Raw genomic sequence first — 13,863 nt, forward strand, 5'->3', positions numbered from 1 at the left:
TTACTGGAAAGTTCAAATTACCATTTTAACCATGGTGGTTAAGCCAGAAAGCTGAGCTGTGTTCAGAAGATGCCTTAAACCACAGCTTTAACCGTGGTGAATAAAGCAAAAAAGCCTTATTTACCGTGGTTAAAGCCATGGTATAAGATGTCTTCTGAACGGGCCCAATGAGTATCAACAAAAGATTGCACTCCACTTGCCTTGCCTGAAAATCTTGGTCTCTGTTGTAGTGGGTGTAGTTCAGGATAAACATTTGCGATAAACCACTGGAAACCTTTGCATCGCAGTCTCTTTTGCAACTGAACACGTTCGGTGCAATTTAGCTTCTCAGCCTGTTTAGAGTATATGAAACAGAGAAGTTATTAAACACCCTTATATTTCTTGGACTATGAATCAGTAATTCGTACCCCAGTGAAGTCCTATATCTGCCACACATGGAATACTATAAATTAAAATTACTGTTATTTTTCACAGATTTAGGAAAATATAATTTCTCTTATCAGTTAAACACATGCAAACATTTTTCTCTGATCTATGGGATCTTAACATGAATATTTTGGATGATGTGATTGCCACATCAATAGCAACATCCTTATATTGACAGTAATTTTTTAGTATCTAAAACCTGCGAAGGGCTCACGATGAGCCATTGTTAAAGGCTAAGGATTGAGGAAGTCTGTTCTGGTACTATGTTCCTCAAGTCATATTGGGAGGATCTTAATATTTCTCTGAGAATCCTTTAAAGGTTCCATTGACATGAATGGGGAAAAATGAATGAATGAGAGAAAGAGAAAGAAAGGGTGCTTCCAGATGGAGGGCTCCTAGCATTACCAATCAAAAAAACATGGGGCTTCTCTACATTGAAGCAAAAATCCTGCAGGTATAGCAGGGCTTCATCTTCTGGAGTCTTTGTGGGAGTCTTTTGTGAACCGCCCAGAGAGCTTCGGCTATTGGGCAGTATAAAAATGTAATAAATAAATAAATAAATAAATAAATAAATAAATAAATAAATAAATTATGATCAGCAGAATACATATGCCCTCCCCATTTTTTCCATTTCTTTTGTGAGCAAGATGGGAGAGGTACTGGAGGTTGATGATGTCATGAAAAGGACCCATGAACTTCCGCGAGTGAACAATCATGAGCACAAGATAAATGCCTCATGTAGACACATATTCTGTCTTTTCCTGCTTAACAGACTTCTTCTGATAAGAAAAAGGACAGAAGAAGCAGTCAAAAAACATGGACAGGTTACAAAGAGAAGATGATGTCTGCCTCGCCTGTAAAATTTCCTGCTTGAAGCAAGGCAGTTGCTGGATAAAAGCCTTGTCTAGAAGCACCCAAAGACATTTGACATTTCCATACAGTTGCAAATATTAACTTAGCTGTCTCTCAAGAACAACTACATCTGCTTTACCTTACTGATTAAACTCGCCATCTTGTCATGTTTGTAAAAGAGATCTTTAAATGAATCCAACCAAGTCTCGGCTATTCGTATTTTGTTCCTCTCTACTGTGTTATCATCAAGAAAATTGTATGGCACACCTGCGCGATATACATGCCCTACACGTGAGCATGGAAGGATTTCAACAGATCCACCACAAAGCCAGGCCTGCAACAGGTAAAGGTTATATAGATATAGATATTAAAAATCAAATATGTCCCCTGAAATAGGGGTGTAAATAGTTCTGAGTTGTTCACCAACCGATTGCTCCCAATGAATCTCCCAAAGAGTTTGTTGAGCCAGGGGTGTGCAGAAAGTAGATCTCCAGATGTTCTGGACTTAAATCCTGGCATCCCTGACCATTGGCCATGCTAGCAGGTGCTTCTGGGATTTGAAGTCCAAAACATCTAAAGATCCACCTTCTGCCCATCCCTGCTTTAGACTTCCCAGGGTTTAAGCAAATTAAGAAGTAGGCATTGGAGATTTGCATGAGATTTGGGGGTGAGTTATTCCGCTTGCACCTTAAGGGCTACAAACCCTCAATGTACTTAAAGGTTTTGATTTTAAAATCAAATGATAGACTTCAGAGCCCTAAACATTTTTGAAAATGCATTGCAAAGACTCCCAGCACACTTACATATTTTTGGGCTAGATCTGTACTACTGCTTTATAGCAGTATTGAAGTGCACTGATAACTGTTGGGGCACATGACACATTCCATACACCACTTTCATTGCATTATTTCCTGCTTTTTATTCCACATTAAAATACTGCAACAAATGTCATTGTGTCCTACGTGGTCTAAATGTGCAAGAGGGATATAGTGTTATTATGATGGGATCGTAATGATTTGACACAAAACGTAGATCTGGCTGGAGACGTCATTTCGTTATAAATACTGACAGTGCCATTTTTAAACGTTAATACAAAACAGAGAGGAAGATTTTGGTCTCACATGCTTACCTTTATAGATAATTCAAGATTTTCAGCCCCCCACAGGGTCATGTCAGAATCATAACCACCTGTGTTTTGGAAATAATGTCGGTCCACTGCTACTACTCCTCCAGGTACTGCAGGACTCCTAAAGAATGTTTATGTTTTAGTGTTATGTTATTTCATTTTTCCTGATTTTTCATTGTGATCCACCTTAACTATACCAAGGATACAGAGTATGAATAAAGAAAGTAAAAAAATGAGTCCATAAGGAAGGTCTTAGGTAACATCTCTCTCCCTCCCTCCCCTTTCATTCACCATCTGTAAAATTGCAGTAAGAGAGACTGATATCTCAAGATTTCTGTAAGTTTTCTGATTTCCATGAAACTCTGGTCTGATCGAGAGTTGCATGGAGCAGAACTCTTAGAACTGGATGATCCTACTATAGGAAGGGGTGTGTGTGAAGTGGTGCTTTTCACCAATTTCCCCTCCCTGCTATGTCCCTGAAAATCTGCTCTGGAGGATTGAAGAACTTGCCAGAATAGTGTGTGAGGCAGTACTCAAGGCAGAAGGAACTGTTGGAAACTGCTGACTTGCCTCTCTTCTCCAGCAGGGAGTCTCTGCTGAATCCCAGTTCCCTCTACCAATGGAAGGAGCCCTTCCATTTATGAAGGGCCAAGTCTGGCTCTAACCCAGTGTCTATCAATTTGCCTATCTCATTTGTATCCCTTCCTTCAACCTTACAACCCTGTAAGGTAGTTGAGCGAAGAAACAGTGCCTGATCCAAAGTCACCAAATGAACTCCAAGGTAATTAACATCTATGAGTTTCTCTATATAAGCGATTTATTAAACGCTTATGATTGGTCACCCAAGGAAGTTTGGGGGTCTTTTACATGATGCTGTCAATCTCCAGGATGACTCCCATGCTTTTCTCCAGTAATCTTACTTTCTAAAAAGCAAGGTTATTCTGGTTGTGCTTTTACATTGTATTTTATATCATGTTTTTATACTGTTTGTTTTATACTTTGAATGGTTTTAATTTTTGTGAACTGCCCAGAGAGCTTCGGCTATTGGGCAGTACAAAAATGATAATAATAATAATAATAATGAGATAATGCAGTATTAAAACTATCACAGGAATACCTTAGCATATACACTTGGTGTAGCACTATAATTACACCACAAGAAGGAGATGTTTCGTTTAGCATAATAGCATTGCCCAGAGGGGAAGTTTTCAATTCAAAATCACGTGGTCATTATTGGGCGCTATCTAAAGGAACCTGTATGAATGTGGAAAGATCCGAGAAAAAGAAAGCCTGGTGAGAGTGTTTTTTCCCCTTAATATAAAGATGCCCTATATCTCTCTAATCTAAATACTGTGATAATAAAAGTGCTACTGAAATTATAGATAGTAATAACTATATTATTTTCTACCTTTTGAAAACCCTTCTATTTTCTTTAGGCGCAATCCACAACTCATGAAGTGAATGGAAAAAATGGTTATTGACATACTGTGAGTCAAGTTGCATTCCTTAATTTGTATTCACTTGTTTAAAACTGGATGCATGTACTAAGACCAATTTACTTATTCACCAACCACTGCAACTGTGCCAAGTAATTTGTAACTTAGTTTGTGGCTTGCTGTGTCTGTTTATTTAAAATTCCCTTTTAAACATACACACACATAAAGCATCTATCATGCTAGAATATACACACTGCTTCAATGCAAATGAAGTAGCACTGTAGAACAGAAGCTTTGAAAAAAATCAAAATATAACCCCAAAGTATGGATATCTGATCTCAACTCCAGCAGCTAAATGGAAGATATACTAGCAGATTCTTAAGAGGCAAGAGGAATAGCTGGCGAAACATTACCTGACGGGGCTGATGGGAGACTGTCGTACCTTCTTTTCATATTCCGGCAGTGGCTTCCAGTGGAAATCTAATTTCCAGTCAAAAACACCCCTTTGCAGGTCCATAGAGTGATAATACTGAAAGGTCTTCCAGTCAATTACATCTATGACAGGAGAGACAATCCGTCTTCTGGAAAAGGATTAACATATTGTTCTTTTTAGGAATAACCTATGACACATCCTAAAAGTGCTCTTATTAAAGCTACGTTGGTGATTCTAGAGTTTGATATAGCATGCTGGGTACACTTCAGAGAATTTATACTTCATTAAAAAATGCATTAGAGATGAAAGACCATTTAGTTTTGAAATCTGGGGACTGCCGTATAATTGACACAGTGCCACCGCACACCCACCCCGGGCCTTTCCGTGCATTTAGACAGCCCCCAGCAGTGATTGTGTCTGACAGGAGAAGCAAACTGGATTAATAGGATTTCACGTTGCTCCTGAATCACTACATTCAGCACCATGCCGAAGCTCCGTAATGAGGTGAAAGCATCCTTCACATCTTCAAAGAAGAAGTCATAGTTATTGTCATTGGTGATGGCGAAGGAAGAGAGGAAGGCATCATGGTGTTCATACTATGAAATGGTGTCTGGACGATGGTCATCATCAACCTCCCTTTCACTGCTCCTGTGGCCTCATTGGCTGCCCCCCCTTCAAAGGCAGCGTCTGTTTGGTTCAGACCACTGTTACTCAAATATAAGGTTAAGAAAAGTTTTCAAAAGGAGCAGTGTGGGCCCTGCAGGCTTGTCTGGCCAGCTACCGTGGTCCTTCGTTTTGCCAGTTCAGCTGTCTGAGCACGGAGGAGGAAGAGGAGGAGAGCAGGAGCCATTGCAAGAGCTGCCACTGGAGGAAAAAAGGGGGGGAAAGCAGGAACGGCTGACTGGCAGCACTTGTGAAAAGGGCTGTCTGTGGGGGTGGGGCAGGTGGTGAAGAGGTGGGTGGCTTTGGCTTCAGCGGAGTGGTTGGTTGGTGGGCAGGTGGCTTCAGGGGCAGGCAGTGGGCTTTGGCTCCAGGCAGATGGGTGGGTGGGCAGTGGGCTTGGGCAGGTGGACAGCTGGCTTCAGGGATGTTAGGGTGGTGGGCTTTGGCTTTAGGGATGGGTGGGGGACTTGGGCAGGCAGCTTTGAGTATGGGAGGCAGGCAGGGGCTTGGACAGGTGGCCTTGGCAACAGGCAGGTGCGGCAGCACTATGCTGCCGCCCCCCTGGAATCTGGTGCTGGCCCTGATGAATTGCTTGGTGGCTGCAAAGCTCCCAGGCGTTTGGGCCCTCTTTCTGAAAGCCTGGAATGCCTCTCTTGAGGCTTACTTACTAGCAGCTTGGGTGTTCTTTGCATTCAAGCCTACCCAGTACTGGAATGGAGCACCTGGGAGTTTCTCTGAAATCGCACTGGGCCTTCTGGCTGGAAGCGGTCCCTCACCCCTGCCCTAGTTTCCATTTGGCAAATATTCCCATTGTGATGGTATAGCTTTTTATTTTATGATAAAAATGTTTTGACCCACATAAGGAAATGTGGTAAAAATACAGCACCTAATATAATCTAATGATTGACCATTGGGTAGAAATATAAATTGCATATTTTGTTATTATTCGTTTTTCTTTTTAGTGTGAATTTAACAGAACAAAACCACAAATTGTGAAAGGAAAAACGAAAAAGAACAAGTAATTCCATGCATAGAAATATCAATATGCCATCAAGTACAACTTTCTTATAGAAGTCTGGGGTGGGTGGGTAGGAATTATGCTTAAGTTTCAAGAAAAGCAGACCAAATGTCCATATATTTATCCATTTGTGAGTGGCGCCTGTATACCACCTGTTCAAATGTTGATAGTGTTGTTAGGTCCTCAGTCCATTGCATTATGGGAGGTGAATATTTATCTGTTACAACATTGTAATAACAGTCATGAGGCTTCAGAACATCCATGTACAAATTGCATATGAAAAACAATGGGCTGTATTCAGGATTTGCCACCCCTGGGCAGAAGGCCTCTGCTCAGTGCCTCTGACTGATTTTCAGGGATGCCCCCTCCTCCTCACACCACAGCTCAGCAGGATCCCCTGAACCTCTGTGTAGCATTTTCAGGGCCTGGAGGGGTGGCTGTGGTGCGAGGAAGTCTATTTCCACCAACCCAGTTGCACATGCCTAAATCTGGATTCAACACAAGGGTGTAGACAGAAATATTTCACTGGATGTCTTATCTGCTTTAAATCATTCATTAAGTAAAATGGATTCATTTACTTTTCAAAATGAATTACATATTAAAAAAAACATCTTGTGAAAACATTAGCACAAAAATGATAACATTGCCAGATTCCCATGGTTTATTGTTAAGAACAAATTGTAACTTAAAGGATTAATTGTCAAGAAAATAATAGAAAGTGAATGTATTTTAATTTTTTTCTCAGCACGCTATTTGTCAAATTTCTGGCTAGTCATTATGATATTACAGCTGAAAGAATGTTTGAGCAAAAATAAAAAGACACAGCATAAAAGTTTCTGGTGGTCTAGATGAAAGGAATTCTACAGCAATCAAATCAACACAATATGGATTTACACCAGTTTCAGCGCATTCCTATACATGTCGATTCAAAAGCAAGTCCCATTGTGTTCAGTGGGACTTACTCCCCAAGTTTATATGGGATATATAGCCATAAGATTCAAACTCCAATTTAGGTTGGGCTAACCATATGAAAAGGAGGACAGGGCTCTTGTATCTTTAATAGATGTATAGAAAAGGGAATTTCAGCAGGTGTCATTGGTATGCATGCAGCTCCTTCATCACAACTATAGGAGCCCTGCCCTATTGACCAGATACAAAAGAGGGCAGGGCTTCTGCAGCTTTAACTGCTGTGATGAAGAGGGAATTTAGCCAGGTGCTACATGCATACAAATGACACCTGCTGAAATTCCCTTTTCTATGCAACTGTTTATGTATGCATGTATGTATGCATGTATGTACATATGTATTACATTTAAATCCCACTTTTTTCCTCCAAGGAACCCAAGGTGGCCTACATAATCCTCCTCCTCCCCATGTTATCCTCACAACAACAACCCTGTGAGGTAGGTTGGGCTGAGAGTTTGACTGTCCCAAAGTCACCCAGTGGGTTTCCATGGCCAAGTGGGAACTAGAACCTGGATCTCCCGACTCCCAGTCCAACACTTTAGCCACTACACCACACTGTTAAAGATACAGGAGCCTGTCCTCCTTTTCATATGGTCACCCTAAATTTGAGTTTAAAAAATTGATCTATTTTTTAAGCATAAGCAAATATTAGCTAATATGTGTGCATGTGAAATTCTACAGGGAAAAAAAGCCGCAGATGATATTTAAATCAGCGGTGTTATCTTATTTTTCAGTTTGTGCTGAAGTGCTTCTTTTGAAAGCATCTGTTTTTGTCGTATTCACTGAAGAATGAAATCTTTTCATAGTAAATTTACTACAAAGGTAGCCATTTCCAAAAGAAAACAATAGGGATATTGGAAGGTGCTCCTGTAATTCCTTTCATTTTTCGTTTCAAGGCTGGCAGACAATCAACTCCTCAGCACTTTGAAATGGAGCACACAAAATTGGCATTATGTTACCCTATGGAACTCAGCTCAATGGGAGGCCCGCCCCTTTAGAAACACAGAACTCAAATGCCACTGGCAACACTGATTTCAGGCAATGGAGAGGGAGCCCAGATCTTTTGGGATTATTTCAATTGTTTGCTTTGGAGTACATAAAAGCAACAGACGGTCGCTATTCTTTTTTTTTCTTTTATTTTTTAAATAAGCCTTATTTCCTGTTTGGGATTGTTTTGGGGACCAAAAATAATTGCCAACAAAATGCCTTCCCATGGCGCTTTACATAAACATGAACACCATGTACTATTCACAGAGGTTTAAAATAAATATTAGAATTAATTAATCCATATGTTTTAAAACTCAAATAGATGCTAAAAGATCTCGTTATTGATTTATATAACAGCTTGGAGGGGTCAAGGAACATATCTTGATAAACTACAGTTATTGTCGTCCAATTATCTTTCAAAGTAGATCTTTTCACATAAAAATGAGATGTCTCTGGTATGTAGATTGTCAAATCCAGATGCAGCTCACATTTCAGACAGACTGACCACATCCTGTAGAACTACAAAAAGCTGAAGTTTTGCAGGATCTCTTCACACGGCACCACATTCCAAATAAATGTCTACCATGTGAAAATTAAAACAAAAACAAAGCACCAAAAATAGCAGAAACAACAACAACAAGTAAAGGAAATGAACCTCAAAGGAAATGCCAAAAGAGAATGTATTAATATGATGAAACCACCCAATGCTTTTCACAAGCATCTTTGAGCTTCTCTGCATGAGTGATTTATTGCATGTTCATGATTGGTCACTGAGGGAAGTTTGTAGGTCCTTTAAATAATGTCATCTCCCATTCTTTCCCCCTTAACCTGCCTCAAAACACACACAGAGATAATCAGCTATTTCTTAAAAAAGCACAAAATCAGCCTGGTATAAAGTTGCCTTTGAGCTATAATTCCATCACTAGATGGCGCTGTTTCAGTGAAGTGAATGGAGCATGCAGAAAGAGGAAGTATTCAATTCAAACCATGTGTAATTGTGCTGATCATAATCCCAGAAAGAAAGTGGAAGCAGAAAGCCCTGGTAAGGCAGTGGGACTTCTTTAAAATACAGAGAAGCTCTTTATCAGGGACAACATTTACAAATGCTACTATACAAAAATGTGCTTCCAGGATGTTTTAGTTGATTATGGCACCTGCTTATGGTTCACTTCTTCTCCTTGCTTTCAAAGGTTGGATCAGCTTCTGGAGTGAGCTTCCATGCTCAATTGATTATAGCGCACCACAGGTATATTGGAAGCCTCCATGAGAAGCATATATCTGACCCAGCAGAGTTGGACTCCAAATGGCATATTTTCAGTGATCATGTCAATCACTACCTTGGCATCTGCTATTGGCAAACTATAGTATGAGTTTTTCAAGAATTAGCACACTCACTGTTGTATTTACGTGCTTAGTGCTTTTCACATAAAATGAAATGTCTCTGGTAACGAGGCTGATCAGGGGTCTGGAAGCAAAGCCCTATAAAGAGAGACTGAAAGAACTGGGTATGTTTAGCTTGGATAAGAGAAGATTGAGGGGAGACATGATAGCACTCTTCAAATACTTGAAAAGGTTGTCACACAGAGGAGGGCCAGGATCTCTTCTCGATACTCCCAGAGTGCAGGACACAGAATAATGGGCTCAAGTTACAGGAAGACAAATTCCACCTGGACAGCAGGAAAAACTTCCTGACTGTTAGAGCAGTAATACAATGGAACCAGTTACCTAGGGAGGCCGTGGGCTCTCCCACACTAGAGGCATTCAAGAGGCAGCTGGAAACCATCTGTCAGGGATGCTTTAAGGTGGATTCCTGCCTTGAGCAGGGGGTTGGACTTCCAACTCTACTATGCTATGATTCTATGATTTTACCAGAATGGAAATACAAATTGTCGACCTGCCCCAACACTCCACTAGCAGGTTTTCATTGTTCCAGGAAGCTTAGACGGAAACAACAACACTCCCACCAGCCTCTCCAGAGGTGAGAAGAGGAGATTCAACTGGGAGATTAGTGCATATCCAAATCTCGCAACCAGTAGCAGTCATGCAGCTAGGACTGCAACTCAGGGCCAAATGCAGGGCCTTGCAGCCCATCAGACCAACCCCCTCGAATGACCACCCGGCATTAACACTGGGGGGCAACATAGGCAAGCCACGGCCCACCGGTGCTGATGCTGCTCACCGCAGCACCCTTTCTTCTTACTTTTAAAAACATTTTATAACCACAACAAAATGGTGGTTATTCTCACGAAGTGTTGAACAGATTTTGCTAAGTCTGTTCCCTCAGTTCCATGGATCATCAGGTGTCTTTTATTCCATTGTCCGCTCATTTTTAAAAGCAGAATTTCATTCTACTTGCACTAACTTGTGTTACTGATAATGCGCACTTGCACTGATGTTAATTAGTTAATGTGAATTAGCACTAATGCACATTAGCACGATGCAAATCCCCACCCCAAAGGTGAAAAACTGGTCCGCAAGTTCATGGAAACTGTGTGATTCAGAAAAGGCCAGCCTGCTGCAGAATTTGCAGGTTAGATTCATAGAAATCCACTCATTTGAATCCATTGCTGATTTCTGCAACATCCTTTTGCCAAAGTAAAGGTGTTTTGCATCATGGTAGCAGAAACGCCATTCCATTCAGTCGTCCTGGTGGTGCGTTGATTTCAGTGAGTTTAAAATATGAAAACAGCACATGCTCAGATTCGTTCTTTTAAAAAAGGGGGGTTGGCAAACCGTTTTCTCTCTCTAACATGTCAGGAATGTAGAAACTCTTGTAAAGCATAGTATGATGGTTTGAAGCTGGTGGGGGTGGGAGAAGAGAAATATGGGTTGTGTGCTTCACAATTCAGTTAATATAGGCCCTTTCTACACCTAAGGATTATCCCAGGAAAATGGAGGGATCGTCCCTGCCTGCTCCTGGGATCCCCTGTGTGTCATTTGGATGCACAGGGGTGATCCCGGGACGATCCCTGGAAAAAAGGCAGGTGTAGAAATGGCCATAGATGGCAATCTAAAGGGAGTGAGGACTGTAAAACCATTGAGGGTCTAAAATTACCTAGTTGCACCACTAACCAGTTGGAGGCAGACTAAAGACAAGCCACGTGACTCTTTTACAACCTCCCAAGCTTGACACATGAATTAGGATGTCAAAGACTAGCCTTTTCCGGCAGGCCTATCCAGATGGATGTGAAACCAAGAATTTTTAAGATGTGTTGATTTGTTGTACTAATGTTGTTCCCTGCCTTGATCCAAAGGGTGAGGCGGGTAAGAAATAAAATTATTATTATTATTATTATTATTATTATTATTATTATTATTATTATTATTTCTTCCAGTGGAGCATGAATTGCTGTAAACCGTATAGAAATGAAATAAAGTATAGAAATGAAATAAAGATAAATAGGCTCAAAAATATTGTCGGCATCCAGTGGGTGTCTCCTGATCTTTTTAAACCCAGTGCTACATCAAGAGGCTTCTGTATCATAAAACAGAGCGCCAGGTTTGGGGCATGGTGGAAGAGAGGGAGCAATGCAGCCAGCCTCCCCAGACTGACCTTCAGTCGGGAGAGGTATGACCTTCCAAGCTGAATATCTTGAAGAAAGAAAGAAGACCAGTTCAGACAAAAGAAATACTTATTCTGTATCCTCCTGAGCTGTCTCTCAGGGTATTGTAAAGAAGAAGCACAACCTTTTTTCAAGGGGAGAAAATGGTGTGTTACAAGCGTAAAACATGATTAAAACATCTCCTCGCAGCCTATTCTTTTCTGCTCTAACAGTGTCTCTCATACGTGAATTAATGCATTCGTTTAGAAATTCTGAGTCTGCTTACTTATGAATGTTTCATAAGCCTTGGAAATATGAGATCTAAAATATGATGATGCAACAAGTCTGCAATTTTGTTTTCCCCCAAATGCTTGAGGGCAGAAGCTCCTGCTGCATTTATGTTATGGATTCGTATTGCAGCACACGGTTTATTATCGTAACATGTATTATCAAAATTATTATTTTTAATAGATCATTTTGTTTCCCACTCTATTATGTGTCTATACAGTGTGGAATTAGTAATAAACATCATGTGGGGCCTTTTTTTCTTGCAGGAAGCTTCCTGCATTTTTCTTTTTTCTTTTTTTATCAATCCTCTAAAACCACAGAAGCATCCAAAGTGCCATTCATCTTCACATCCCTGGATAAAATGAGGGCTGCAATGGATAATGTACATGAAGCAGTTCTGTAATGTGCTGTTCATCCCTTACAAAGGGGCTTATCAAAGCAGTGGGTTGCAGACTCAATGCAACAACCAGTGTGGTGTAGTGGCTAAAGTGTTGGACTGGGAGTCAGGAGATCTGGGTTCTAGTCCTCACTCGGCCATGGAAACCCATTGGGTGACTTTGGGCCAGTCACAGACTCTCAGCCCAACCTACCTCACAGGGTTGTTGTGAGGATAACATGGAGAGGAGGAGGATTATGTACACCGTCTTGGGTTCCTTGGAAGAAAAAAGGCGGGATATAAATGTCATAAATAAAATAATAAATAAACAACTAAAATAACATTAAAATAACACAAGTGGAACCTGCAGTGCTCTTGTTCAACCCAGGCCCTTTTCCAGGATATTCCATTCCATTCCCCCCTGCCTGATAGTTTTCCATTTTCCCTGAAATGGTCCCACCGCATTCCAAGTACACTTGAGCAGGTCCTTTGTGGGCTGGTTGTTGTTGTTGTAGTTTTGAGGGTGGCTTCTCCCTTAGTTTCCCCCCCCCTTAAAGATGTTTTGTACTTCTGCAAACCTTTGGGTTGCCTTAAGCCTGTTGATCTCTCCTTCTTGTACACGGATGATGCTATTTTGACTATATGAAGACTGGCACTCAGGAACTTGCGATCAGAATTAGTATCTGCAGGTGGGATCTGCAATAAAACATTACAGTGTGTACCATTTGAGGCTATGGGGTGTGATGATACTCTGTTGGGTTGCAGGGTCTGGATCAGAATCAGGTTGCATCAGGTAGGAAGGCAGAAAGGAATTAGCTCCAAGTGTTGCCAGAGCTGGATGCTAGACAGGATTATGTACATATTGCTCCAACAAAAGGCAGAACAAGACTGAAGCTTAAATAGGATGTTACCATTCTCTAGGCTGGTTAGTTCCGCCTGTACCTCTACTGGAGCACTGATCCTTAAAGGGGCCTGGTCTGTTTTAGTGGCCTCAGGCTGTGGCGACATGGAAGTGGTTGCAACATGCTAGTATCTTCAAGGCCTGAGTCCTCAGAGTCTGAGGACAGTAATGGAGCCTCCTCTGGATGCAGAGCAGCCACCCTGTGGGATTCCTCTGGAGAACTAGGAAGATAGAAGCCTTGAGATCCTTTTTGTGGCTGAGTCTTCTCCTACTGACTCCAGAGCCTCTTCTGAGGATGAAGGGTCAGAAGCCCCTGAGGTTGATGGTTCACAGTCTTGGTCCATGATACAGTGTGAAGTGCAGCTCCTAAGTGTTCTGGTCAGCCAGCCATGTGTTCTTCTGGAATATTTCATTCAACCCACCCTTCCTGCTCGGTTTCCAACCTTCCTCCAAACTGATAGTGTTCCACACCCACCAAGCATGCTCCGTTTTTATTGGGTGTTTTTTGCCCCCTGTAGGATTTGTTTCCTAAAAATGTTCTGTATTTCTGCAAACCTCAGAGTTCCCTCAATCATGCTGACACTGCCCTCATATTTGTGACTGATGCTGTTTTGGCGTCATAGGGATAGGCATGTGGAGAATTGTGTTCACTATTAATAGCTGATGACTAGGAAAGAGAATGGATTTCAAGGCATATCACTTGCGTGGTGTCACCACCGCTAGATTTCTTTGTAACACTAATGAGGGATGTGGGGGGACCTCCAGGGGAGAATTATTGGTTTGTTTGTTTTTTGTCAGCTGGGTTCTGAAACTCTGCTGAAGGGAAACCAGACAAGGGGGCATTTAGTA

At 41.3% G+C, this 13,863-nt stretch overlaps 1 protein-coding gene across 1 annotated transcript in view; it reads right to left on the bottom strand.

Annotated features, from left to right (window-relative positions):
• The window catches only part of GALNT15 (polypeptide N-acetylgalactosaminyltransferase 15), a 30,653-nt gene that overhangs the window by 6,388 nt on the left and 10,402 nt on the right, over positions 1-13,863 (bottom strand). Inside the window, exons 4-7 of the mRNA XM_063115827.1 lie at positions 4,254-4,421; positions 2,408-2,525; positions 1,418-1,612; positions 201-332 (exon numbers count right to left, since the gene is read on the bottom strand). Of these exons, the coding sequence (XP_062971897.1) occupies positions 201-332; positions 1,418-1,612; positions 2,408-2,525; positions 4,254-4,421 (613 nt within the window). The remainder of the gene's footprint in view (positions 1-200; positions 333-1,417; positions 1,613-2,407; positions 2,526-4,253; positions 4,422-13,863) is intronic.

The sequence above is a fragment of the Elgaria multicarinata genome, chromosome 1, assembly GCF_023053635.1.
Source record: "Elgaria multicarinata webbii isolate HBS135686 ecotype San Diego chromosome 1, rElgMul1.1.pri, whole genome shotgun sequence".
Classification (NCBI taxonomy): domain Eukaryota; kingdom Metazoa; phylum Chordata; class Lepidosauria; order Squamata; family Anguidae; genus Elgaria; species Elgaria multicarinata.